This window comes from Artemia sp. Qi Xiang Cuo, chromosome 16 (genome assembly GCF_049724085.1).
Source record: "Artemia sp. Qi Xiang Cuo chromosome 16, ASM4972408v1, whole genome shotgun sequence".
Lineage (NCBI taxonomy): Eukaryota > Metazoa > Arthropoda > Branchiopoda > Anostraca > Artemiidae > Artemia > Artemia sp. Qi Xiang Cuo.
This window is the reverse complement of record NC_142809.1, coordinates 40,390,078-40,416,960: the sequence shown is the minus strand read 5'-3', so window position 1 is coordinate 40,416,960 and position 26,883 is coordinate 40,390,078. Positions and strand designations below refer to the sequence as shown.

The following is a 26,883-nucleotide window of genomic DNA, read 5'->3' as shown; positions in this document are numbered from 1 at the left end:
GATCAATTGAGATCATTTCGAAGTTTTTATGACAATAAATGATCACCCCAAAAATTACATCAGATGCTTTTCGGGAAAATACGAGGTATTGGGAGGGAGAGGGGGTATCCAACCTCCAATCACTCTGAATCTTGAAAAGGGTACAAGAACTTCTGATTACCAATCCAATGAGGCACCTCCAAAGTTTATACGATCACCCTTTCTGTATATACCTTATATACCCCCAAGGTATAACTTAAAACCCCCTGCCCTAAGGGATCTGGGGGGGGGGGTCGTCTTCAAAGACACAGTTTCCAGACCTTTCTTTTACGTTGAACAAAATGGCTATTTAAAAGTTTCGATTGGATGTGTTAGGGAAAATGGTGGGCGTTGGAGCGGGGTTGGTTGCCCCTCCAATCACTTTCGACAATTTAAAAAGGCAAAAGTTCTTTCAGTTTCCAATCGAATGAACCTTTTTCGAAGTTTCTACGACGATAAATTGCAAACTCAAAATTTCTGTCAGATGCATTTTGGGAAAATAAGAGGTGTGTATATCCACCCTCCAATCACTCTGAATCTCAAAAAGGGCACTAGAACTTCTGATTACCAATCCAATGAGGCACCTCCGAAGTTTATGCTATCAACCTTTCTATATAAACCCTATATGCCCCCAGGGCATAACTTACAACCTTTTCCCTGAGGGCTGTTGGGGGGGGGGGAGGGATTGTCATCCTCAAAGACATAATTTCTGGACCTTTCAATAACGTTGAACTAAATGGCTATCTCAAAATTGTGATTGGATGTGTTTGGGGAAATGGCGGGTGTGGGAAGGGGTTTAGTTGCCCTCCAATCACTTTCGCCTATAAAAAGGGTCCTTTTCCAATCGAATGAGTTCATTTCGAAGTTTCTACGACAGCAAATGGCCATCTCAAAATTTATATCACACGTATTACGGGAAAATACGAGGCGTGGGAGGCAGGGGTGTCCAGAGGCTCATTTTATTGGGGGTGATCTTCGTAGATTTTACCGAATCGCTACCTGATTTATGCCGAATATTCTGCAGAAATCAAGAATTTTGCTAAATTTCGGCCGATTTTACAAAATTTGACCGATTTTACCGAATGCCAAGAAAGTTTGGGGGCGCACCCATCCCCCCTCGGGACGCCCCTGGTGGGAGGGGATCGACACTCCAATAACTCTGAATCTGAAAAAGGCCACTAGAACTTCTAATTACCAATCCAATGAGCCCCCTCCAAAGTTTATACGATTACCCTTTCTATATATACCCTATATGCCCCCAGGGCATGACTTACAACCCTTGTCCTAATAGCTATAAGGGTGTTGTCATCCTCAAAGACATGATTTCCGGATTGCTCAATTACGTTGAACAAATGGCTATCTCCAAATTTTGAGTGGATGTGTTTGAGGGAAATGGTGGGTGTTGGAGGAGGGACTAGTTGCCCTCCAATTACTTTCGATTATTAAGAAGGGCACTAGTCCTTTCAATCTCCAGTCAAATGTGATGTTTTTGAAGCTTTTACGAAAACAAATGATCATCCCAAAAATTCTATCAGATGTTTTTCGGGAAAATACGAGCTGTTAGGCGGGGTGTATCTACCCTCCAATCACTCTGAATCTTGAAAAGGGCACTGGAACTTCCAATTACCGATCCAATGAAGCACCTCCAAAGTTTATGCGATCACCCTTTCTATATATACCTTATATACTCCATAGGCATAACTTAAAACCCCCTGCTCTGAGGGCTCTGGGGGGGGCGGGTGTCAACCTCAAAGACATAGTTTCCAGACCTTTCTTTTACGTTGAACAAAATGGCTATTTCAAATTTTTTATTGGATACGTTTGGGAAAATTGTGGGCATGGGAGGGAGGTTGGTTGCCCTCCAATCACTTTCGACAATTTTAAAAGGCAATAGTCCTTTCAATTTCCAATCGACTGAACTTTTTTTGAAGTATCTACGACAATAAATTACCAACTCCAAATTTCTATCAGATACATTTTAGGAAAATACGATGTGTGGGTATCCACCTTACAATCACTCTGAATCTCAAAAAGGGCACTAAAACTTCTGATTAGCGATCCATTGAGCCCCCTCCGAAGTTTATACGATCCGCCTTTATATATAAACCTTATATACCCCCAGGGCATAATTTATAACCGTTGCCGTGAGGGTTGTAGGGGGTTTGTCATCCTCAAATTCATAATTTCCAGATTTGTCAACTACGTTGAACAAAATGGCTATCTCAAAATTTTGATTGGATGTGCTTGGGGAAATGATGGGCGTGTGAGGGGGGTTAGTTGCTCTCCAATCACTTTCAACTCTAAAAAAGGGCATTATCCCTTTCAATTTTCAATCGAATGAGTCCTTTTCGAAGTTTCTATGATAACTCCTTCGATACGAAGTATCCTGGTCTAAAACCAAAAAACAAAGTAATGCATTGTGCCCACATCGCTCTTTACTCAGGCAACGCTATTGTGCTGCCTATGATAGCCCATACCCATTGACTATCCGGATGAGACCCTTCTTGCCCCCCTCCTCAATAAAAATACTGGAGCTGCGCCCCTGGGACCTATTAAATATACAGGTCTGAAGGACCAGTATTGGATTTGAATATTAGTATTTGAGATAATAATGGATTAGTTTTTAGAACATGAAATATATTGAGTGATTTTAATTTTGAAGCAATAAGTTTCTCTTTCCGAAAAACTAGCATTCATTCAAATATAACATATTTTACTTTTTACACAAGTAAAAAGATATGTAAAAACTATATACATTTCAATATAGATGTCAAGATTTCATCCGCACATTAAAATCGAGAGGTTTTTTTTTCCGTGAACAAACTTACTTGATAATTTAAAAATTTAGCTTTTAATATTATGAGATTTCAAGTAAATATACAACAAATTTCAAATGTATTAAGGGACATTTTTATGATTTATATCTTTTCCTTTCCCCTTGGTTTGTTGTCCAAATTTCGTTTGTATTTAGGTATCAGAGAGGCCTGGGAGAAATTTAAGTTTTATTGCTGTTTCCCAGGGCCCAATAACGTGATCAGTTTTCGTCAAAACCCTCGTCTTTGAAGCATGGATCCAATTTACGTTTTTTCCACATTCACTGGCTTGCAGTTAACGAGGATACATTTGGTCTATTTTTTTTTGTATAGTTTATGGAATTCCTGATAATTATACTAATATACATGTATTACACAAGGTTTACATAACATAGGGATACTGTAATTACTATCATATGTTAGATCCATCACTACACCTGGGCCAGGAATTTTAAGCTCCACAAACCCATAAGGGCTAGAAGTGTTTTTCTGATGAGTCCTTAGGCATGGTGAGCACTTTGGAATAACTTTTCTGACTTAAGGTGATTTTTTTTCGTTTATGGTGCCTTATGTTTACAAATTATAATTTTGCACGTCCATGGAACCTTCGTTTAGTTTACTGTGTCTGAGTGTACGGTTTATCCTAAGTGTTATCCTTCGTTTAAGTATTTTGTGTATAACCAAACATTTTGTTCTATTATTTTCAATACATTATAAAAAAAATACCATTTTATTCTCTCACCTTTAAAATTCATAAGGTGTAATGAAACGATTTTTGAACTACCAGAGCTGAGATACATAAAACCCAGCAACTAAACTGGGTAAGAGACTAGTGACACAATGGGTAATTGCTGTATCTGTCACTATTTACCCTTTCCGTGTTTTTCCCTGCACTTAATTGAGTTATTCGGTGTTTACGTTACTGTTTAATCTCATCAAATACCTCGTGGTAACGAACTGTAAGTAAGGAGCGACCCGGCTCAATAGTAACCAAAACTTAAAAAAATGGAACTTCGACACCAATAGACACGTCAAAAATTATATTTTTATGCTGATTTCAGATATATAAGTTTCATCAAGTTTAGTTTTACCTATCAAAAGTTACGTGCCTGAGAAAATTTGTCTTACTTTCGAAAGAAGGGGGAACACCCATGAAAACATAGAACTTCAATGAAAATCACACCATCAGATTCAGCGTATCAGAGGATCCTACTTTAGAAGTTTTAAGCTCCTATCTGCAAAAAGGTGGAATTTTCTGTTTTTTGCCAGAAGGAAGATCACGGATGCGTGTTTGTTTGTTTGCGCCCAATTCATTACCTCACTCTTTACGCTAAAGTGTTTTTTTGTACTTCCATCAGAGCTATTTATGCTAATTAACGGTCTTTGTGATTAAGGGGTCCTTCTTAAAGAATTGGAACACAATTTGAACTTCAGCGTAAGGAGCAAGGCATTGACTAGGGGGCGAACTCCCTAATATAACTAATAAAAATGTATGAATATAGAAGTTCGTTACGTAAGTTACGTCATAACAAAATTTCGAGAAAGCCGTTTATCCAAACAAAAAGTAAAATTAATATGTAAATTTTGTTTTAATTATTCATGTACGGTGAGCCAAAATCAAAGCTGCATTAATTCAAAAACGTTCAGAAATTAAATAAAAAAAAACAAGTTGTTTTGACTGAAAGTTAGGAGTTACATTAAAACTCAAAACGAACAGAAATTATTCTGTATATGAAAGGGGCTGTCCCCTCTTCAACGCCTCGCTCTTTACGCTGAAGTTTGACTCTGTCTCACAACTTTATTTAGAATAAACTGGGTGGGTGTTGGACATTTCATTCAAATATGCAACGGTGAAAAGTTTCACTATTTATTTCACAGAATCTTCAGTATAGAGATAGAAAGGGGAGGGGGGTGCCTGAGCCCATTTTTATCCGAAATTTGCTAAGAAAAAGACTGGGGATTGAGGCCATATAAGCCTGTACAAATTCTTTGCAAACTTTTGGACTGAAATTTGTTGACATGTGGAGATAAATTGGTTTGATTTTTGTTACATAGGCCTCTGGCAATTTCCATTGAAAAACATCTTTGATTGATGTGTCTCCTACTTAACTGATTAACACTTCGGAAAATTCAAAAACTATTATATTTGCAATGGTTAGCCTTCCTATCCGAATGGTTATGAATGTACCAAATAAATATTAGGAATATTATTTCTTCTGTTAGGCGAGAAATGGGTTTTTAGCAGAGATGATTTCCTTTTCCTCTTCCTTTTGTGTCTTTATGCGAGAGTGGTGGACTTACACAGGTGGTTGCTCTGAAGAATATTAAAAGTAATGTATTTTTTTCGAAATGTCAAGACTTGTCTTTGAAAATTAAAATTTGGCAAATCACTGTCTCAAATATGAGCTTTAGGCTACTAAACTTTTTAGGTGATTAAAAGCTGTTTTTCTTTCTCGAAATATACTTGACAATCCTTGTAAGTTTTAATTTGGCTCATTTTTATCTAAGCGGCAAAAAAGTAGTTTTTCAGCGGGAAAAAGTTTTGCATGGCAATATCCAATTACAAGTAATTTATCTGCATAGCTTCTCTTCAAGAATATTCCAGCCAATTGTAGTTCGACATTTACGCCGGCTAGAATTTAACCAGCTATTGAATTTTGCAGGTCATTCAATAAACTGAAAAGTATTTTGGTAGAACAAAACCTTAGAGACATGTATTTGCGACAGATTCTGGGTCTGTCCTTTGTGCTATCATTTATTGGGCTGAGTTACGCAGGTGAAGGAGCCCTTGTATTAACAGACAGTGACTTTTCATCTAGAATGGCAGATTTTGATACATCTTTAGTTATGTTTTTTGCTCCTTGGTAAGTATTGTTGGCTAATATAACTTTATACCAGTTAATAGTCCACCTTGTTATCTAGCATAAGCTACCTTTCTTCCCTTCTTATTATTTTCCAAATCCCAATGTAGGCCTAAGCTAGCCTAGGTTATGCTAGCCTATAGCATAGCCTAATGCTTGAACCTTCAGGGAAGGCTCAAAGGGATTTTATACTAGATAAAGAGACACTATGTGCACTCATATTATCAACAAATATATCTGCAGAATCTTAGGAGTGGCTAAGGGTCAGAATGTTCAGTCATAAGATAACCTACTATGCAGATAGGCCTATAGGTTGTCAGAAGGGCATAGCCTATCTGAAATATGCCAGGAACAGCCAATGGTAGCCTATTTAGTTGAAACATCAAAATTCTACTTTAGCCACTTTTTGCTAGGCTATCTTCGAAAGGGGTTAGGGTAAGAAAATGAAACTTTCTGGGATGGGTCTACAGGCTAAAATAGCCTATGGGTAAAGTTCTACAAAATCATATTATTGAGTTAGGACTAAAGTGAATACACCATTTGATGCCTTTTTTATGCTGATTACAAATATAACAAGCATTTCTATTGGAAATGAATTTCAGCCCCCCCCCTATATAGGCCAATTCAGGGTTAGGTTAGGCATAGCCTATATAGGGGGGGGGCTGAAATTCATTTCCGATAGAAATGCTTTATATTTGTAGCCTAATCAGCATAAAAAAGGCATCAAATGGTGTATTCACTTTATTCCTAACTCAATAATATGATTTCATAGAACTTTACCAAAATATGTCCCAGGAAGGTAGGCCTATTTTGAAATACCCAACTCCACTCCTCTCTCTAAAGGGTCCTCAAAGTTGCCTACATAACATAGCCTACCTATTGAAATATTGACAAAACATCAGTTTACCTTAATTTTCAGTTTTTTTCTCTGGCTTTAGTTCTGAAAATGCAATTCCTGTTATTTGAGTAGAATTTTAAGCTGTATCAATATTTTTTTTTTTTTCAAATTTAGGAATGTATTTGCATATATTTAAAACCTTATAAATTGGGATTGATCAAAGTTGTGGAGCTGAAAACAGTTTTGCTGTAGGCTACTTCATTGAAGTAGAAGATCTATTTTGTAAGGTTTCACTTTTATAACACAAAGTTTTTCAAAGGTAATCAGAGGTCACCGCCCTCTAGCCTCCAGAGACCTGGCCATAGAAATACTTTTCTAATTATGTTCATTTCTTTATAGTTGACCATTGATCAACATTTTGACCATTGATCAACTAAAAAAGTTGACCCCCCATCTCTCCCTCTAGAGGAGGTCCACAGGTGTGGACATTGGGTCCCTGTTGAGCTAAAAGTATAGTAAAAACTGTTTTATCCATTAAAAAAGATTTGCCAAAATATTGAAAATAAAATATTAATTTTCATGAAATTTCTTGAAGCAGTTGTTGTCTTGTGTCAAGCAGAGAATGATTTTACACTGCAAGCACATCCATCTTGACCTTTTGTAGGTTTCACTTTTATAACACAAAGCTTTTAAAAGGTAATCAGAGGTCACTGCCCTCTAGCCTCCTGAGACCTGACCTTAGAAATACTTTTCCAATTATGTTCATTTCTTTGTAGTTGACTTAAAAAAACATTTTGACCATTGATCAACTAAAAAAAGTTGACCCCCCCATCTCTCCCTCTGGAGGAGGTCCACAGGTGTGGACATTGGGTCCCTGACAAGCTAAAAGTATAGTAAAAAACTGTTTTATCTATTAAAAAAGATTTGTCAAAATGTTGAAAACAAAACATTAATTTTCATGAAATTTCTTGAAGCAGTTGTCTTGTGTCAAGCAGAGAATGATTTTACACTACAGGCACATCCATTTAGACCTTTTGTAGCATCCAGGCCTTCTGCATTGGGCTGCATTCACCAAGTCACAAAATTCTGGTAGATGCAGTGCAGCTCTGGCATGTGGTGGAGGGATGGCCTCTTTTTCATGCTCAAAACCTGGTGCTGAGCTTACCCAAGGGTTCTTTGTTGCTATTTTCTTGACCTTGTGACTCCAAGCTTCCAGAATTGAGCAAACACTTGACTATGTTGAACTGAAGGTCAATGTGCTGTTTGAGTTCACCTGAAACTTCTGGGCCATGGCCCTTCAGCTCATGAAATGCATTGGCTAGTGCAACATCCACAAAATGATGAAACAGATGCACAGTCCATTTTTTAGTACACATCTCAAACTGGTAATAGCTAACCATGTGGTCCACAAGGTTGGCCCCACCCATGTAGGTGTTGTAGTCAGAGACTACTTGTGGATATTGGACCTGCATGTAAGACCCCTGGTGCTTGTCATACCATTTGCCCTCTGTCTGCTCTTCTATGCCTTTGCAGTCTGAAGACAAGAGAACCACTTTGTTATCATACTGCTAGGTCATGGCTACTTTTCTATCTGAGCACACAGACATGACAGAGGTTCCTCTGCCCTTTCATTTCTGTTTCTGTAAAAAGTGTTGGGCCATTGGCACCCAAACAGTTCTTCATGATAATTCTGGTTGCATTTATTTTTCTTTCAGCCAGCATGTCAAGGACCTTAACAGATGGAAAAAATTGGTCAAAATAGAGGTAGGTACCTTCTGGTAGGGTCTCAGATAAGTGCAGTACAATCCCAGCTGACAAGCCATGTGCTCTCAGCTATTCTCACAAGGAGGTGGCTCCCTGGTAGATTTGCAAGTCAAGTATCAGCCCCAAGGAGCTGGCCAGGACAAAATTCTTTAATCCAAGCAGATTGGGCTTGTTGGGGACATACTGCTTGAGATTCAATATACCCTGGAAGGGTATCATCTGTCTGTCAATTGAACAGTTCCTGTCACATGGTAACTAGATTTGCAAGTCAAGTATCAGCCCCAAGGAGCTGGCAAGGACAAAATTCTTTAATCCAACTGGATTGGGCTTGTTGGGGACATATTGCTTGAGAGTTGACATACCCTGGAAGGGTATTATCTGTCTGTCAATTGAACAATTCCTGTCACACAGCAACTGGAGACAGATATTCCTGAAGTTGTCAAGGATTGGCTGCACCTTCCAAAGTCTGTTTTCTGGTTTTTTCTTCATCTGAGATTTCTGAATCAACAACAAACTTCAGATTTGACCAGATTGTGAAGAATCTGTCTTGACTCATCTTTTGCAATATGGCTTCCACCCTGAACTTCCCAGAACAGTACATGCAGATCCAAGGAAACTTGAGGTTCCCCATCAGGATGACAATGCCCACAAAAATTTTCAGCTTGTTACATTCAAGCTTTTGGGTGGGCCAACTGACAGTTGTAGTTCTTACAAAAGCTGCATGTTTGAAGAAGCTCTCTGGGTAATATTGCAAAAAGAATTGTTCTGGACTCCAGTCTTCACAGTCCTGGAAGTGAGCATGTCCAGGCCACAATGATGATTGAACCATCAAGACTTCTTCCAGGACAAGGCTGCTGCTACTTTGTCAGCCTTCAAGCACTTGGCATGGATTGCTAAGGGTATGTCATCATCAGATTCTTCACTTTAAACATCTGATGATGTGCAACAGCTGTTTCACCATCATATTCTGAAGGCAACAAAGAGTGGTTTTAGATCCATTCCTCATTATCATCTTTAATCAAAGAGGTCCAGGTTGCTCTCATCAAGCATTCCAAGGGCATCATCAAGGGAAACTGCAGTGAAGGAACGGGTTCAGTAAGCTTTAAACTAATAGGTTGTTGCCAATTTAATAAATAAAACAATCACTGGTCTCTGCTATCCCCATTAGAATTGAGATTTGAACTACAAAAAATTAATTCTAGCTTTTTACTTGATTGGAATGACATGTCCACAGATGTGGACATGGAGGTATTCCAAGTTCCAAAAGATGGCACTTATCAAACTAAACACTGTTTAAAATCAAGAGAGTACACCTGATTTTTCTCAAAACTTGTTCTCACCACTTTCTTTTTTTTCTTTTTTTCCTACCTTTGCTTGTTTTCATCTCCTTTTTTTAGCCTTTTCCAGTTTGTAAAAATACCACTAAAAGTTGCAGAAACTTTCTGAAAAAAATCACAGATGGCATTTCAGGTCCAAAAAGCATGTTGAAACAACACAACATTTGCTAAATGGCAAGGTCTCTGCACAAAAAATATTTTACAGGGATGTCCACAGACATGGACAAGAATATTAAATCTTCTCTAGAAACATAGGGTCCTGCTACCTTTTCCCCGCAATTTAAGAGTAAACTTGGCAGGTACCCCTGCGGCTCTTGCTTCAGGACCCTTCCCTTCTTCTGCTTGTCGACCCTTCATCTTACAATTTACAGGACTTCATTTATGAAATATCAATACTTTGGAAGAAGTCAATGATCCTCTTGAAGATCCATCTCTTCCTGGGCTGCAAGGTCTACTTCTAGCAACAACTTCTTGGTTGTTCTTTTCAGCTCAGAGGAGATTGTTGCTGAGTTTGGGAATTCAAATAGGAGATGCTGCATAATCTCTATTGTTGATGTGCATTGGCAACAGAAAGGGAGTGGATGTTTTTTTCCACAAGTGTTCTTCCCTCCTGAGAATCATTGCTTGGCTCTTAATCCTAAGAAATGCCAAGTTATCCCTCCAATCTTTAAATATGAGTTTCAGTGGGCTATAGTGAAGTAATTTGGGTTATAGATACCAAGTTTTGGCTGATTTTAGAAGGCCTCTGGATTGCTTGTTTTTTTAGTTTGTCAAGTTCCTCATTAAAACATATTCCCTGGTGGTTGGGGACATGTTAGAAAGCTAGCTCTACCCCCTCCTTGGCAAGGGCTATTATTAGTTCTTGCAAAAACATTTTGTGGGGAATTTCAAATAATCCTGCCACTTCATGGATCCCTCTCCTAATATTTATGAAATTCTGGCTATTCCCATGTTCAAGTGTTGATTAGAAGTTAGCACAAAATTTCTGTGTTTGCTAAAATTTAATCCAAACCACCTTTTTAGAAATCTTGGATAGACCACTTAGTTAAGTCATAAGTTATATTTCTAGATGGGACAGTAGCAAGGAAAGCACTTTACTGGCTCACCTCCTATTTTTCTGCTTTAACAATCATAACTTATACAAATTTGCACCATTATTTAAAGTTGCTCAAGATACTGAGAAATACACACTGGCTTGTTTACACGGGAAAAATGGGAGTTTTTATATGCATCAAGACTGCAGTAGACAAATATTTTTCAGGATGAACTTACTATATAAATTTCTCTACAGTGGGTATACCATACAATGATAAGACCTTTTCTAAAGCTCTTCTATCAACAGAATTGAATGCTTGCTCATAATCTATAAAATTGAGGACTAAAGGTGTTTGATAATTCAGACACTTCTCAATTAATAAACTGAGAATGAAAATTTGGTTGACACATCCTCTACCTATCTAAAACTTCACTGTTCTTTTCTTATAGTTAATTTAAAAAAAACTTTTTCCACAAAATAAGTTTTTCAAAGAAAAGTAAAGAACTCCATTAAAAAAATGAGCAAAACTAAAACCAAATAATCTACCAAGTGTGAAACTACCACAAATCAGCATTGATAAATAAATGAAACCCAAAACAAACAGAGATTCCAATAATTAACCAAGTCAAACTCAAAACGAGCAGAAATTAACATAAGTTGGGCGCAAAACCCCTATGCCTTCCCAAGGCCAGAACAAAATTTGCACTTTACTGAAAAAATATAAATGTTTTTGCTTTTATAACTTTAATAAATAATATAATACTAAACATTTTGATTACTAAATATCAGTATATGTATATTTAACTGACAATGCACATTCATTTGTATTTTTTTAGTAAAGCGCAAATTTTGTTCTGGCCTTGGGAAGGCATAGGGGTTTTGCACCCAACTTATGTTAATTTCTGCTCGTTTTGAGTTTGACTCGGTTATTTATTGTAATTTCTGTTTGTTTTGGGTTTCATTTATTTATCAATGCTGATTTGTGGTAGTTTCACGCTTGGTAGATTATTTAATTTTAGTTTTGCTCATTTTTGTTGAATGGAGTTCTTTACTTTTCTTTGAAAAAATACTTTAAATCTTTTCGTTTTTTAAGACTTTATAGTTTGGCCTGATATCTGTATGCTGGAGAAAAATTTTCAGCAATTTTTAACAGCATACACCCAGATTTTAAAAATCTGGACACAAATAGTACTGTTTAATTTAGTTTCATAACTCCTCTAGTTGACCTGTAATGGAAAACTTGATGCCATTTGCAAAAAAAATCTGTTTACTTTCTTTGATAGCTTGGATACACTTATGCTATTTGGTTAAATTTTAAGAGCAGAAGTAGCCCCAAACATTTGAACATAATACCCTCAGTTGTTCTTGGAATACTGCTGAGATGCCTTATAGGGAATTAGCATTATCACAGTGCATTTTGATTTAATCTTAAGTCAACATTTAGTTTTTAAACATAAAGTGAAGTGAAGTTTCATTCACTGATCTCACTTTATGTATCCACTGTACGTCCAGTACTTGAGTATTGCTCATCAGTATGGTATCCCCTTAATAAGAGAGATAGAGAGAGGGTTGAGAGTGTGCAATGTAGGGCCACCAAACTCATATCATACCTGAGTCATCCACCTTACCACCAGAGAATGCAAAGACTACAGTTGCCTTCCCTCCAGTTCAGACGTGATAGAGCCGACATAATAAATACATTTTGCATTGTTAGGAATATTGATAATATCACCCTAACTTACTTTTTCACTTTTTCAGAATAAAGTAGTACCTGTCAACACCAACACAAAATTTACCCACAATGTTCACAGAAAAGATTAGGCCAAAACTCTTTGTCTAGCCAAGTATGAAAGAGTGGGAATTCACTTCCATCTGTAATAGTTGCAAGTACCACGGTCCAGTCTTTCAAAAGTAGTTTAGCCTCTACAGATTTCTATACTAGGTCTTATCACAATCCATTTTGAGAATATTTTTACTTTTGTATTAGCTGATTTGTGACAGTGTGACAGTTATTTTGTAGGCTTACTTTTTGGTAGGTTTCAATTATTAACAGATATGTTTCAGTTAAGTTGGTATGTTATTGTATGTTTCAGTAATATTGTTTCCAATGTTTTTCAGTTACTGTATGTTTTTGTTATGTCATTGACATTATTATAGACTTTTTTATAATTGTTTTGTGTGACAAGCTTGTTAAGCTTACCGTATCTTGGTATTAATAAATAAATAAATAAAGAATAAAAATTGGATTTGAGGAAGACTAAAATCTATTCTATAAATCATATACAACAACTTTCTATATAAACCTTATATGCCCCCAGGGCATAACTTACAACCCTTGCACTGAGGGCTCTGAGGGGGTTATCATCCTAAAAGAACTAATTTCCAGAACTTTCAACTATGTTGAACAAAATGGATATTAGTCGCTATCCAATCCCTTTCAACTCTTAAAAAGGCACTAGCCCTTTCAATTTCCAATTGAATGAGTCCTTTTGAAGTTTCTATGACAATGCGTTCAATAAAAACTTTATATGCCCCCAGGGCATAGCTTACAACCCCTGCCCTGAGGGCTGTGTTGTCATCCTTAAAGACCTAATTTCCAATACTTTTAACTATGTTGAATAAAATGGCTATCTAAAAATTTTGATTAAATGTGTTTTGGGAAAAGGTGGGCAAGAGAGGGGGGTTAGTTGCCCTCAAATCACTTTTGACTATTAAAAATGGTACTAGTCCTTTGAATTTCAAATCGTATGAGCCCTTTTTCAAGTTTCTACAACAAAGATTTCAATAAAAACCTTATATGCCCCCAGGGCATAACTTTAATCCTTGCCCTGAGGGTTGTGGGTGAGTGTCCTCCTTAAAATACTTTTCTATCTGGAAATCAACTACCCTGAACAAAATGGCTATCTCAAAATTTGTATTGGATGTGTTTGGGGGAATGATGGGTGTGGGGGGGGGGCGCTAGTTGCCCTCCAATCACTTTCAACTATTAAAAAGGGCACTAGCCCTTTGAATTTCCAGTCGAATGAGCTTTTATTGAAGTTTCTATAACAACGCCTTCTTTAAAAACCTTATATGCCCCCAGGCCATAACTTAATACCCTTGCCCTGAGGGATGTGGGGGAGTGTCCTCCTCAAAAACATATTTTCTATCGGGAAATTAACTACGCTAAACAAAATGGCTATCTCAAAATTTTAAATGGATGTGTTTGCGGAAATGGAGGGGGGGGGTGGGGGGGCTAGTTGCACTCAAATCACTTTTGACTATTAAAAAGGGTACTAGCCCTTTGAATTTTCAATCAAATGAGCCTGTTTTCAAGTTTCTACAATTACGCCTTCTATAAAAAACCTTATATGCCCCCAGGGCATAACTTAAAACCCTTGCCCTGAGGAAAGTGGGGGAACGTTCTCTTTAAAAAAAAATTTTCTATTTGAAAATCAACAATGCAGAACAAAAAGCATATATCAAAAATTTTTGACGGATGGTATTGAGAGACTGATTGGACTGGGGGAGGGGGCTAGCTGCCCTCTAGAAACTTTCGGCTATTAGAAAGTGCACTAGTGCTTTGAATTTCCAATCAAATGAGCCTGTTTTGAAGTTTTTACTACAATGCCTTCTATAAAAACCTTATATGCCCCCAGGGCATAACTTAAAACCCTTCCCCTGAGGGTTGTGGGGGAGTGTCCTCCTCAAAAACATATTTTCTGTGTGGAAATCAACTACGCTGAACAAAATGGCTATCTAAAAATTTTGATTGGATGTATTTGGGGGAATGATGGGTATGGGGAGGGGGCTAGTTGCCCTCTAAACACTTTTGACTATTAAAAAGGGTACTAGCCCTTTGAATTTCCAATTGAATGAGCCTTTTTTGAAGTTTCTACAACAACGCCTTCTATAAAAACCTCAATGCCCACAGGGTATAACTTAACTCCTTGCCCTGAGGGTTGTGGGGGAGTGTCCTCCTCGAAAACATATTTTCTATCTGGAAATCAAGTATGCTGAAAAAAATGGCTATCTCAAAATTTTGATTGGATGTGTTGTCAGTCTGGAATAGGTTATCATATTATTGGAATAGGTTTATCTTCCAGGTCCTTGGCAATTTTATCCATGGCCTCCACTTCACACCTCCTTAGTTCATATTTCAATGCTTTCTCCATTTTCTTTACATTCATCTTGTTTCTATATGATTCATCACTCAGATAATTCTTGTGCATGCCCCTTATCCTCTCTATTGAACATAAAGCTTTTTAACTAATATTCCTAGCTGCATTCCTAATTTTCTTCCATAAGACACCATCAGCAGCTTTACTAATTATTTTCTTAAAATTATTCCCGGAGCACAACAGATCCTGTATGGACCTTAATCGTTCTGAAGTGCAAATTAAGGTATTCCATCCATCTTTTACATTGCCTAATTTTAAACTCTCTAGTCTAGTATTCAACTGTTCCTGGAAACTTTGTCTTAAATTCTCATCCTGGAGCCTACCAACATCATAACTTCCTGGGAGGTTGTTAAACTTCCAAAATTTTAGTTTTAGCTTAATCCTAGACACTACTAGATGACAATCTTTTCTTTTAGAATCAATAAAAACACTCCTATGTAACCTAGTATCTTGTATTGATTCTGCTAGTCTTCAGTTTCATAGGCAGAACAATAGCACTGTCTATGTAAAGAATGATGTTGGCACAATGTATTGTTATTTTTTATATTTTGGTTCTAGACCAGGGCACTTTGTATAGAAGGAGTTGTCATAGAAACTTCAAAAAGGGCTCATTTGATTGAAAATGTAAGGGGATAGTGCCCTTTTTAAAAGTTGAAAGTGATTGGAGGGCAAAATATTCCAAAGATCATATAACAAGGCTTTTGAGGTTGAAACAAACCCTAAGAGCCTGGGAGCAAGGGTTTTAAGTTATGCCCCAGGGGAATCCAAGGTTTTTATGGGAGGGATGGTTGTATAAACTTTAGAAGAGTCTCATTTGGTTGAAAGTTGGAAGTTCTAGTTCTCTTTTAAGAGTAAAAAATGATGGAGGGCAATTAGAACCCCTCCTGTCTACCTCTCTTTCCACCAAACATATCTGATTGAAATTGTGAGATAGTCATTATGTTCAAAGTAGTCCAAAGTACATATAACAATGCCACTAGGGTTGACACAACCTCTGAAGCCATGAGGCAAGGGCCGTAAGTTATGTCCAGGGGGCATATAAGGTTTTTTATTGAATAGGCTGTTGTATAAACTTCAAGTGGGGCTCATTTGATTTCAAATTGGAAGTTATACCTTTTTATGAGTCAAAAGTGATTTGAGAGCAACCAGCCTCCACCCCCCCCCTCCCCTCATTTCCCCAAAACAAACATCCAAACAAAGTTTTGAGACATCTGTTTTTCAGTATTGTTGACAAGTTCTGCAATAATGGGTCTAGGGATTCTCCACCCCCACCCCCTCCCCCCAAGGTCTCAGGACAATGGCTGTAAGTTAGGCAATTTGTTCAATGTTTACATTTAGTATATGTTATTGAGAAGAGGTAAGCATGTTTAACTTCTACTTTCCCAAAATACGAAGGGCATTAAGATCAGGCTTTCAAGGAATGTTGAGGGGAGTGTTGAACTAAATCAAAACATGTTATGTGTATATGGGTTGTCAAAAGGCATAACTCAGGAATGACTGAGCGCATTAATTTGGAACTTTCAGAAAACAATAAGGGAAATGATCAATTGATGAAAAAGACAATATATGCATGCTACTACTATAATTACGGCTGCTTTTACTGCTACCACAACAACTACTATCACTGTAACTACTACGTCTGTAGTGGGTCCTATCAAGGCTCAGGATATTGAAATAAACATCTGAGGAAACATTGAGGGGAAACATTGAACTAAATCCAAGCATATTATGTGCATACAGATTGCTGATACAGGAATATCAGCAATATTTTTAGAATAGGTTATCATATTAAGAGGAATCTTCAGGGGTATCATGAGTGGGATATTCAGTTGACCAAAAGGCAAAATGTACCTGCTACTACTGCTGCTACTACTGTTGCTACTACTAACAATAATACACTATTACTGCTACTACTGCTCCTACTACTACCATTGCTACTACAATACTAGTACAGCTAAGGCTAAACATATTAAGTTGAAAATTTGACAGAATATTGAGGTGGAGTTTGAACTAAATCAAAACACACAATGTGCATGCAGATTGTCAAAAGAGCATATCTCAAGAATGGATTTGGGTATTCAGTTGGAACTTTCACAGAATACTTAAACGGGAAGAGCAATTGACAAAAAGGTAATATTTGCATGTCACTACTACCACTTCTACTTTTATTAATACTACTACTGCTACTAAACTACTCAAACTACTTCTTCAGTTGCAACAACAACTTGTAAGGGTTAGAATATTAACAGGAAAGGGATCAAAAGGGGGTCAAAAGCACAAATAAGCAATATTTTTGGAACAGCTTGCCATGCCAAGGCAAAACTTCCAGGGCATCATGAAAGGGATCAACTGATTAAAAGGCAGTATATACATGCTGCTACTGCAATACTGCTTCTACTTCTGTTACTACTGCTACTAATACAACACTAACGCTGCAACTACTTCTGCTACCACCCTAACTACTGTGATACTAGAACTATTAAGGCTAAGTCTTCTAAGGTAAAATTTGAGAGAATATTGATGGCAAATTTGAACTTAAAAAAGACATTTATGTACATTTAGATTGTCAAAAGAGCAGATCTTAAGAATTGATTTGTGTATTAAATTGGTACATTGGGTGTTGAAAAGGATGCTGAAAGAAAAACCCAACAATGATATGTGCATACTGCTACTACAACTATTGCTACTGCACAAGCTAAGGGTGTTAAGGTGAAGCTTTCAAAGAATATCTGGGCAGATATTGAACTAAATCAGAACGAACTATGATCTTGTATATTGTCAAAAGGATGACAAAGCAATATCACAAACAGCTTACATTATTAAGTTAGACCTTTCAGGGTAAGTTGTGATTGATTTTGAACTAGATAAAAGACACTATGTGTATACTTTTAATACTACTTCTATGGTTACTGTAACTAAGGGCAATAAGCTGGTACTTATAGGGAACGTTTAGGGGGAGTTTCAATTAAATGAAAAAATTATATCCATGCCAGTATTAAAAGAGCATATAAACAATATCATAGGCAGTGCTGCTCCATCATAACTAGTAATATCGTTAATATTTTAAAGGAACTAATTCAATTGGAAACTAAAAGTTCTAGTGTCCTTTTTAACAGTCAAAAGCAATTAGAGGGCAATCAGCTTTCCAATTCCATTTGCCTAAAAAAGATTGTCAATACAAAACAAGCAGAAATTAATTTAAAAAAATTCCACAAAATAAGTATTTCAAAGAAAAGTAAAGAAATCTAATAAACTAAAAATGAGCAAAAATAGAATCAAATAATCTACCAAGCGTCAAACTGCCGCAAATCAACATCAATAAATAAATGAAACCCAAAATGAACAGAAATCATAGGCAGTGCAATCGTGCTACCTAAATAAAGAATAATGTTGGCACAATGTATTACTTATTATTTTTCTCCTTTAGACCAGGGCACTTGGTATCAAAGGAGTTGTTGTAGAAACTTCAAAAAGGGCTCAATCGATTGGAAATGGGAATGGCTAGTGCCCTTTTTAATAGTCAAAAGTAATTGGAAGGCAACTAACACCCCTTCCATGCCCACCATTTCTCCAAACACATCCAATCAAAAGTTTGAGATAGCCATTTTGTTAAACACAGTTGAAAGTTCTGAAAATTATATGTTTGAGCAGGACACTCCCCCCACAGTCTTCAGTTTAAGGGTTATAAGTTATGCCCTGTGGGCATATAAGGTTTTTATTGAAAGCTTTGTAATAGAAGCTTGAAAAAGGACTCATTCGATTGGAAATTCAAAGGACTAGTGCCCTTTTTAATAGTCTAAAGGGATTGGAGGGCAACTAACCCCCCTCTCACGCCCATCTTTCCCCAAACACATCCAATCAAAATTTTTAGATAGCCATTTCGTTCAACGTAGTTGAAAGTTTTGAAACTTAGCTCTTTAAGGATGGCGCCCCCCCCACAGCCCTCAGGGTAAGGGTTGTAAGTTATACACTGGGGGCATATAAGACTCTTATAGTTAGTATTGTCGTATAAAATTTAAAAATGGCTCTCTCGATTCGAAATTAAAATTGCTTTTGCCTTTCTTTAAAGTTGAAAATGATTGGAGGGCAACTAACCCCCTCTCACGCCCACCAAACACATCCAATCAAAATTTTGAGATAGCCATTTTGTTGAATATAGTTGAAAGTTCTGGAAATTAGGTCTGTGAGGATGACAACCCCCACAGCCCTCAGGGCTAAGGTTGTAAGTTACGCCCCGGGGGCATATAATGTTTTTATAGAAAGTGTTGTCGTAAAAATTTCGAAAAGGCCTCATTTGATTGTAAATTGAAAGAGCTATTGCCCTTTTTAATGGTCGAAAGTAATCAGAGGGAGAATCCCCCCCCCCAACGCCCATCATTTCCCAAACAATTCCGGTCAACATTTTGATATGGCCATTTTGTTCAACGTAGTTGAAAGGTCTAAAAATCATGTATTTGAGGATGACAATCCTCCCTCATAGCCCTCAGGGCAGGGGTTGTAAGTTATGCCCTTGGGGCATATAAGAATTTTATAGAAAGTGTTGTTGTAGAAGCTTCAAAAAGGGCTGATTTGATTGGAAATTTAGAAGGCTAGCGCTTTTTTATTAGTAGAAAGTGATCAAAGGGCAAATTCCCCCCCCCCCATACCCATAATTTCCCCAAACACTTCGAATTAAAATTTTTAGATAGCTGTTTTGTTCAGCATATCAGAATGGTCTGGAAATGTCTTTGAGGATAACAAAACCCCCAGCCCTCAGTGTAAGGGTTTTAAGTTATGCCTTGGGGACATATAAGGTTTTTTTTTTATTATGGGGACATTGGGACATTATTAATTAAAATAAATAAGAGTTAAACTCAAAACGAGCAGAAATTAATATGAGTAGGTTTCTAAGCCCCAGGCTTTCTGAAAGCCAGAATATAATTTCTAATTTACTGAAAAAATACTTTTAAATATTTTAATTTTTCTAATTTTAAGAAATTGAAAATCAATTAAGATTTTAAGGAATAAATATCAGCATATGTATATTAAACTGACAATGCAGATTTTTTCAGTAAATTCATTTGAATTTTTCAGTAAAGTACAAATTATATTCTGGCTCTTAGAAAATAAAACAAAACAAGTTTTTTTTACTGAAAGTAAGGAGCAACATTAAAACTACAGAAATTATTCTGTATATGAAAGGGGCTGTCCCCTCCTCAACACCCCGCTCTTTACGCTAAAGTTTGACTTTCTCACAACTCGGCTTTATAAAACAATAAAAAATTTAACGTAAAGAGTGGGGTATTGAGCAGGGGACAACCCCTTTCATATATGGAATAATTTCTGTTTGTTTTATGTTTTGATGTCGCTCTTTACTTTCAGTTAAAAAAAACTTTTTTTTTTTATTTTCTAAGAGCCAAGAATATAATTTGTACTTTACTGAAAAAATCAAATGAGTTTACTGAAAAAATTCTGCATTGTCAGTTTAAATCCTGCTTATTTGTTTTCACTGTCATTAATTGGCTAAAGAAAAAATTAAAATTATCCAATTTTGTTAACCATACTATCAAAAAGTTGAAAATGAGCATGCAAAAGGTTTAATCATCTCTTTCCTGGAATAAGGTTTCAAGAAGTAGGAGAATTTTGCTCTTAGGTCACAAAGTGCTGTGAACAAACAATTGGAAAAGATAATCCTGCTATTCTTTTCTGTGTGAATTTAGGTAAGCCACTTTTTACACAATTGAAAAGCGTGTCTCAGTATGCTTAGAATTTTGCAGTCTAAGGAAAAGAGCGTATAGTATAGCTGCATATCCATTAATGAGGTAGCTCAAGTACTTTTTGTAGCCTTTTTTTTAGATATGAATGGGATTTGATAGGATAGTATGAATTTGCTGTGTCATATCTTTTGGGGTGAAAATAGTTCGAATTGTTCTGCAAAATGTTCTTTGAAAAAGACCTTCCAACATACCTGCTCCTTTCTAGTGCTTGAAACTATCTTTTGGGAAAGTTCTTTTACTTTTTTGTTCCAAATATAGCTTTTAGTAGTATAGATAAGTGGCTTATAGTGGCAAATATGCATATGGCCTTGGGTTTTTTTTTTTTTTTTTTTCATGAAGCACAATTATTTTGTAGGTTTGGACATTGTAAAAGACTTAAACCAGAATTTGATAAAGCTGCAGAAACTCTGGTGAAAGATGATCCACCCATTCAATTAGTAAAGGTTGACTGCACAGAAGAAGGCAAAGACACATGTAGCAAGTATGAAGTACGAGGATATCCAACTCTCAAAATTTTCAAGAATGGGGAAGTCAATGCTGAATACAATGGCCCAAGAGAAGCAGGTACAAAAAAAAAACACATTTTGTGGCTCCTTAATATTAATCTAAAATTTTTGTTGCGTAGTATTTTCATTATGAGGGTAAGAGCTCAAGAGTTTTTTATGGACTGTAGGACCAACTTCCTGTGGCGAGTATGATCATTTTCCAGTAAGGGATGAAAGAAAGGAAACAAGGCAAGTGGACTTGGTGCACTGTTGTGAAAGAGAATCAAATATTTGTTGTCATTCAGTAATTACAGTATTGAATCGCCTTTTCCCATGTACAAATTACAATTTAATTCAGGGACCAACAAAGTTTTTTTTTTTCAGCATACGTTCAGAAGGAGAGGGGAGAAAATAGGGAAGATTCTTAACGTTTGAGATTGGTCTGAATGGCACCCCGCCTCCCTTTACCCTTAAAAAATATTTGTGTGAAGATATATTTTTATGATTAACCCTCTTCCTCCCTTGGAAAATGCTCTCCTGACAGTTTACCCAACTAAGTGCTCACAATTATAAAGATCAACTTACAATGTTGAAGGTCCAAAAATTGGGAACTGTTTGCCTCTGATGCATTCTACCCCACCTCATGTGTAGGTGCTCTGAAACTTTATTTGGTGATCTATGCAATATGTTTGCTGCGATCGCTGTTAGTAAAATGGCTCTTGGAGATCTTTTAAATGTACATCAAACCTAATTAGAAATTCAAAAAGTTATTACTTTCTCTGGCTCCAAATCTGTGGCCTCTCATGTCAACCAGACACTGATGTCTATCATGATTTGGATCTAGTATATCAACTTTCTTTCAAGGCGTCCAATTGATTCTCAATATGTCCTAAGCCATATTTGCATTTTGGGAACCATAAAGCTGACAACATCAGGGGTGCCAATTTGAGAAAATTTAGGGGTGGATGTTTGTTGTTTTCAGTTTTTTCAAAGAAAATACCAAAAAAGGCAATTTTTGAGGAAATTCCTCTCCCTAATGATAGCATCTTTTATCTAAAAGCATACTTTTTTCTAAATTTTTCAAGATCCTCTGCCCCCCCCCCCAATTGACGTCACTAGACAGGGTACTAAAGCTGCTCTCAGACATGACCAAAAAGAAGAATATATTTTAGGAATTTTTTTTTTCATTAAGTTTTTAAATTGATCTTCATATTTATTTTTGACAAACAGTAAGTAAAATGTGCATACATGTACCATGTTTGTACTCTTAGTAAGGAGATCTCTCTGTATTTTCCTGACCCATAATAATTTGAAAAAAAGTTCATTTATTAATAATCTGTTAGAAAGATTAGATTAGAGTCATTGATGGCCCATATTTGGAAGGCGATTTGGTAGAAGATTAGTTTATTGATTTAACTAGTGATTGGATACAAAAAAAATATGTTTTCTGTGAAAAGTATTTATGTATTTTTGGACTTACATGGCACTGTAGACGCAAAAATCTCATTAAAGTTGTGATCTAAGAAGAAAATTATAACATTTAATCATTTTTTTTTCAAACATTATGCTCGCCTACATGCAGGGAGCACTACACCTTGAATAAATTGTGTATTTGTCCTAAGTATTTGCAATCTTAAATTTTTGTTAAATTATAATTGTTTCAAATTTTTTATGAAATAGACTTCAACCCATTCATAAAGCAACAAACATTGAATAAATTAAGAAAACTTTTAGAACTGATGGTTCCCAAAATTTCTCTAAGTTCGCAAAGACAGGGGTCCTGCTTAGAAAAGCTGCACCTGTTTTTTCCTAATAATCTTCTCAGTGATGAGACAAATTAGGGTAAGTAACTGATTCCCAGATACAACTGCATTCTGGGCACAATTGAAACTACTTTGCACTATGCCTAAAATTGGTTTTATGTTGGCATTGGTAAATGATGCAACCATATTTCAGACAATAATGGAAATGTGTTTTAGACACCATAATAAGGCCTAGGCAGGAGTTGAAATGGGCCCTTTGAAGATACATATATATTTACTGAATCTGAAAGAGTCACAATACAAAAAGTAATTTCAAACTCGTCAGAATTCGCTTCTTGAGAATTTCCGCTTGAAAAGAGGGGGCATTTTTGGAAATGATAATATTCCTCTTCTTTTTTACTGAATTCTAAAGCAAAGAATTTTTTCTCTTTTTGTTTTTTCAGCACAATGGAATTGAAATTACCCCTCAGGAATGTCAATTTGTGGGAAGGCCCATGCATCAAAGCTCACGTGTCTCACAAGTATCTAAAAACTTGTATCTTGATGATTTTTGTTCTGTAGTGCAATGAGTGAAAACTGGCCCTAATGTAAAAAAAAAAATCGACAACGCCAGCTAGCATTTGGTGTTTTTTAAAGCTGTATAATTGTGATTATTTTCGAAACTGAGATCATACGCTTATTATCACACTAATTTTACCAGTTACACCAATTTTTGCCAGGTTATCACACTTGCTAGATGTTCACAAACGCTAGATGTTTTTAGTGATTATATTTTTTTGACACTGAGCCAGTTCTCACTCAGAACCCTAGTAAGCTTGTTTCCCAAAAGGGACAGCCTTTGCGTTGATCTTCATTGTTTATTAAGAGATATTTTCAAAAAATTATTGGATGAGAGTTTCTGAGTTTCCCCTTCATCCTTCCTGGCGAATTGTGAAAAATATAAGTTACCCCTGCTCTGTCCTAGTCTGAAGTAGTTGTTAGTTTATTTGCAAAATATTGCTGAATGAAGAAGTGGCTTAATGTGTTATAAGTTTTGTAGGGGAAATTGTACCATTATATTGGATATTAAAGACTGGAAATTACAGAAGATTACGTTAATCTTTTCCCAATTCTGTTGATTCAGCTTGGTATGGGAATATTCTCAATATTCAAGAGACTGGCCTCTATGTTATCTGGTACATATAAAAACAGGGAAACGTCATTTAATCTTTTGAGGTATTAAGTTGCCAAAAGTATGTGATTTTATGTAATATTTCTTTTTTGGGGGAGGGGACTCGAAAAGAAAGTTTTTTTCCCCGGTGTTGTAAACTTCCTCCTGTAAGTCTGAATTAACACCATTCTGTGTGCCTTTGTTAGGGAGATTTCAGCTTGCTCAACAAACCAGGCTTATTAAGGCCTATTTATTATGAGATTTTACTAATGCCAATGTTTAGCTGTCTCCAGTTTGCGCCTATAAGACTTTTCTAAAAATGTTTTTGAATGGATGAAAAATTCTACGAAAAATTTTGATTGGCTTAAATTAACGCTAGCTAAATCTCGACATTACTAAATCTCATCGTGAATGGGGCATTACTCCACCAGAACAAACAGATTTCATTTTGGACATTTCTATCTGCCAAAAAAGGGTCAGATTCTACCAGATAGACAGTATAATTAAAAGTATATGACTCCATCCCACCAAGTGTTCACACCCCCTTTAATTGACTAAACTGAATATATAACCTTGTTTTAGCTGGAATTATCAAGTATATGAGAGCACAAGCTGGACCTGCAGCTAAGGAATTGAAATCTGATTCAGATGTCAAATCATTTATTAGCAAGGATGAATCAGTAGTTGTTGGTTTCTTTGAAGGAGAATCCAAATTGAAAGAAACTTTCTTGAAATTGGCTGATAAGCTCAGAGAAAATGTCATGTTTGGACACTCAGGCAACGCTGATGTTCTTTCTCGTTACGGATATAAGTGAGTCCTCTTTTCTTTTCTTGTGTCTAATGGTGAATTTTAGTCTGCTTCTATAAGAGCCTTGAGCCTCGAGGAGAAGGAAAAAAAATGCTTGGCAAGCTGGATAAGGTCAAATAAAGTCATGAATTAAGAAGAAAAAAGGTTATACTGACGCTAGGGACACATTCTCGAATCTATGCGGGGGGAGGGTAGGAGGTGGTGGAATGGAATAAAACGCAAAATAGTGGATTAATATGAAATATATACATAGAAATCTTGAGATGTTGGGAGGGCAGGTCTAAAAGCCTTCTCTTCTATGTTTAACATAAGAGATATGCATCAGTTTTTATGTCTTTTTTACTTGTGCTTTTTACGTAACAGAATCTTTAAGGCGTGAATGAGGAACAAAGTTACAAACCAAATACTTTGCAGTCAGTGGCATCAATTGGGAGGGGAACTTGTCCCACCCCCAGTTTTGAGAAATATCTTTTTTGGTATTTTCATTGAAAAACAACAAAATTGCCGTCCTCTAGATTTTGAATAATACATTTTGCCCCCCCTCCCCCCCCCCCTCCCAATTTCCAGGAATCAACACCATTGGCTGACTTGGTGGCTTTATCAAAATGCTTGCCTTGAAACCATATATTTTATTCAAACGTGCTTTTTAAGCTTAAGAGAGAAGTCGATGACTGAACAATGATTTAAAATTGCTAACCAAGAAAAATCTGTCTTAATTTTATTCAATAAATGGCTTCATTAAAATGCTCATTATCTGGAAATTGCGATGAAATATGTATATAAAAGGAAAAAGAATGCACAACATTACACAAAAAAATTTAATAGAAATTAAAATTTTTATTCTATAGAAGTGATAATACTAATGCCAATTGGTAAATAATATTGATAATTGACAATACTCATGGCTGCGTTTGCCAGCACTAAGGCACATGAGGGAGACAGAGCTGCTGCAGATGCTCCCTTTTCAATCCACTCTGGTCAGAAATTCATAGTTCACTCTGTCCCATGAAGTTCCTATTTCCTTTGCATCTTTTTTGCGTCAGCTGAATTGCCAAAAATCTAAATTTTTGCAACCTACATCTATGAAGTTTGACCTAACTATCTTAACCTTTTTTTTATTATAGCCATAGACAATGGGATCAGACCTTGGTTTTTGCTTAGCTTATCTTTTGATATACACTCGTTCAAAGGACTACTTAAACATTTTCTTAGCTAGTTCCCATGGAAAGCATCTTGCATATCTTCCTCAATTTTCCCCATATAAATGATGACGATTTTTGGCAACTTATCATCCTTCATCGGTAAGAAGGTAGGAATTCTCTAATTGGTAGGAATGGAAGGTAGGAATTTTCCTATCGTTTGACAGACCAATAATGTGTTCTGATGAGTTAACCAACAAGTGAGTTGTCGAATCTGATGATTAATGTATGCGCCTACTTTGGTCTTATTTTTTGCTTTCAGTCTAAATGGTCTTTCTGAAACTATCCAAATTTATCCATTTCGAAAATTAAGAGTTAATTTTTTCGAGAACGAAGTTAATATTTTAATGAAAGTTAAAAGGAAAGAGTGCCATTACAACTTTAAAGAAGTTGAAGAATGGAGTGATAGTTCATTTTGTATTTTTTTCCAATTTTTTTTTCATTTTGCAGATATGTTTTGGGTTTCCTGCAGATATCTTTTAGGCACGCCTCACAGACTAGATTATGATCACTATCATCCTTCAATTTTATCCTTCAAATGATCACTAAGTACGATTTTTGGCAACTTATCATCCTTCATCCGTAAGAAGTGGCCTAACCACCTTAGCCTTCCAGTTTTGTTACGTTTTTACGAGTCAGACGATTATTTTTTTTTTTTGGGGGGGGGGAGTATTTTTTTCCATTTTGCAGATATGTTTTTGGGTTTCCTGCATATATTTTTTAGGCACGCCTCACATACTAGATTATGATCACTATCATCCTTCAATTTCATCCTTCAAATGATCACTAAGTACGATTTTTGGCAACTTATAATCCTTCATCCGTAAGAAGTGGCCTAACCACCTTAGCCTTCCAGTTTTGTTACGTTTTTACGAGTCAGACGAACATTTCGGGG

General features: G+C 36.3%; 1 protein-coding gene across 1 annotated transcript in view; it reads left to right on the top strand.

The window, feature by feature from the left end:
* The first annotated feature begins 5,446 nt into the window (after positions 1 to 5,446).
* ERp60 (disulfide-isomerase A3) overlaps positions 5,447 to 26,883 on the top strand; it is a 44,416-nt gene continuing 22,979 nt past the window's right edge. Inside the window, exons 1-3 of the mRNA XM_089102572.1 lie at positions 5,447 to 5,695; positions 20,939 to 21,147; positions 24,564 to 24,792. Coding sequence (XP_088958698.1) covers positions 5,544 to 5,695; positions 20,939 to 21,147; positions 24,564 to 24,792 — 590 coding nt within the window. The 5' untranslated portion in view covers positions 5,447 to 5,543. The remainder of the gene's footprint in view (positions 5,696 to 20,938; positions 21,148 to 24,563; positions 24,793 to 26,883) is intronic.